Source organism: Oncorhynchus keta, chromosome 2 (assembly GCF_023373465.1).
Source record: "Oncorhynchus keta strain PuntledgeMale-10-30-2019 chromosome 2, Oket_V2, whole genome shotgun sequence".
In the NCBI taxonomy this organism is placed as follows: domain Eukaryota; kingdom Metazoa; phylum Chordata; class Actinopteri; order Salmoniformes; family Salmonidae; genus Oncorhynchus; species Oncorhynchus keta.
In genome coordinates this window covers 25,718,852-25,721,395 of record NC_068422.1, presented here as the reverse complement: position 1 = coordinate 25,721,395, position 2,544 = coordinate 25,718,852, and the positions used below count along the sequence as shown (strand labels likewise).

At 47.8% G+C, this 2,544-nt stretch overlaps 1 protein-coding gene across 1 annotated transcript in view; it reads left to right on the top strand.

Annotated features, from left to right (window-relative positions):
• Positions 1–2,218, top strand: part of LOC118361112 (inactive heparanase-2) — a 51,073-nt gene extending 48,855 nt beyond the window's left edge. Inside the window, exon 10 of the mRNA XM_052470233.1 lies at positions 1,518–2,218. Coding sequence (XP_052326193.1) covers positions 1,518–1,680 — 163 coding nt within the window. The 3' untranslated portion in view covers positions 1,681–2,218. The remainder of the gene's footprint in view (positions 1–1,517) is intronic.
• The last annotated feature ends 326 nt before the right edge of the window (positions 2,219–2,544 follow it).

Below are 2,544 nucleotides of genomic sequence, written 5' to 3'. Positions count from 1 at the left end.
GATCCACATCGGGGTTCTGAGGTCTGCTGTGTGACACACACTATCACACCGTGTCAAGGGAGAGAGAAAGTGAGAGAGAGAGGTTGGGAGAGAGAGAGGTTGGGAGAGAGAGAGGTTGGGAGAACAGACACCATTGCAAATACAACCCATATTTATTTATTTTCCCTTTTGTAGTTTAACTATTTGCACATAGTTACAACACTGTATATAGACATAATATGACATTTGAAATGTCTTTATTCTTTTGGAACTTTTGTGTAATGTTTATGGTTAATTTTTATTGTTTATTTCACTTTTGTTTATTATCTATTTCACTGACAACGTAACCATACATTTCCTATGCCGATAAAGCCCCTTGAATTTAATTGAGAGATAGAGAGCGACATAGAGAGAGAGAGTGAGAGAGAGAGAGGGGGGGAGCGATAGAGAGAGAGAGAGAGAGAGAGAGAGAGAAAGGAGAGAGAGAGAGAGAGAGAGAGAGAGGAGAGAGTTCAGTCTTTAAATCCCTGTGGAGGTGGAGGTGTGAGTGTTCAGAGTGATGGAAGAGTTATGTACGGCGATAGGGTGCATGTAAGGGTGTACTTACTACCTTTATTAGACCAACAGTTCTGTTGTTCAGAACAACAACATAGTTGTCTGATGACTCCAACAGAACGTCTCCCAATTAGATGTTGCCAGAGCCACATATTTAGATTAATATATGACTCTGAGTGTTGTTTTTCCCCTGAGAAAATGTTACAAAATTGTCTTCATAATTTTTCCTTATTTATAATCGTGTAATTCATTTGCTATTTCGCTGTGTTTATCGTCGTTTTGGCATGGAAGTTAAAACCTCATTGCATTGGATTCATTAGGCTTTCACTTTTAGTTAGCTAGTGGACCGCTGACTTAGTACAGGCCTCCTCTCGCAGATGACGGGACAGGAAAACGTCTATGGGAATCTGGCACTCGTAAAAATACAACATTGAAAAATGTGCCTAAGTTATTGTGTTTCTGAAGACTTATGTTTGTGTTATTTCGTAGGACTATTTGTTTATGAGCATCCAGTCTAATCCCCAGTCCCAAAGTGGTTGAAATTCTTCTCAGTGCTCCCTGTGGCAGAGTTAAATGAGTTTGTAATACGTTCCATGCCAGTTATTTGTATTGGACTAGGAATTCACCCATGGGAGTGCAGATCAATTCATGAATTGCCTGGTATTGAGAAAGAATAAACCCCAACCTAGCTACTCTTCCATCTAGATCAGAAGGATCACATCTGTCACAAACCTGCTCTTGTGTCAAGAAGCTGCAATGATGTGACTGTAGCGCCCTCTAGTCTTCAGAGGACTGTAAGTACAGCCTCAGAATGACTCCTTCCCTACCAGTCCAGCTTTGGGCAGAAGTTAAACCCTCTCTCCTCTCCCACCCTTCCCTCTCTCTGTCTTCTCTCTCATATCCCTGTCCCCTCTCTCCCCCCTCCCTCCTATCTCATTCCACTCTCTTCATCTCTCTAACTCCACTCTCCTTTCTTCCTCCAGGTCAGTCCAGTTGAACGGAGAAAGGTTGTTGATGGTGGACAATGAGACATTTCCGGAGTTGAAGCCTCGGACGCTGCGGGCGGGAAGGACAATAGCCATGCCCCCTATGACCATCGGCTTCTACGTCATCAAGAACATCAACGCCTACGCCTGCCGCAAATAATACTCAACACACTCCTCCTCACCCTTCACCCCGAAATCCTTCACCCTCCCCCCACACTCCTCACCCCTAGCCCTCATCTCTCCTCACCCCTCACCACTCCCACCATTTCCTAATACCGGACCACCTCCTCACCCCTCACCACCCCCACCATTTCCTAATACCGGACCACCTCCTCACCCCTCACCACCCCCACCATTTCCTAATACTGGACCACCTCCTCACCCCTCGCTCCACTTATCCTTACTTCCTAGCCCTCATCCCTCCTCACCCCTCGCTCCACTTCTCCTTACTTCCTAGCCCTCATCCCTCCTCACCCCTCGCTCCACTTCTCCTTACTTCCTAGCCCTCATCCCTCCTCACCCCTCACTCCACTTCTCCTTACTTCCTAGCCCTCATCCCTCCTCACCCCTCACTCCACTTCTCCTTACTTCCTAGCCCTCATCCCTCCTCACCCCTCGCTCCACTTATCCTTACTTCCTAGCCCTCATCCCTCCTCACCCCTCACTCCACTTCTCCTTACTTCCTAGCCCTCATCCCTCCTCACCCTCGCTCCACTTCTTCTTACTTCCTAGCCCTCATCACCCCTCACTCCCTCTTCCTAGCCCTCATCCCTCCTCACCCTCGCTCCACTTCTCCTTACTTCCTAGCCCTCATCCCTTCTCACCCCTCGCTCCACTTCTCCTTACTTCCTAGCCCTCATCCCTCCTCACCCCTCGCTCCACTTCTCCTTACTTCCTAGCCCTCATCCCTTCTCACCCCTCGCTCCACTTCTCCTTACTTCCTAGCCCTCATCCCTTCTCACACATCGCTCCACTTCTTCTTACTTCCTAGCCCTCATCACCCCTCGCTCCACTTCTCCTTACT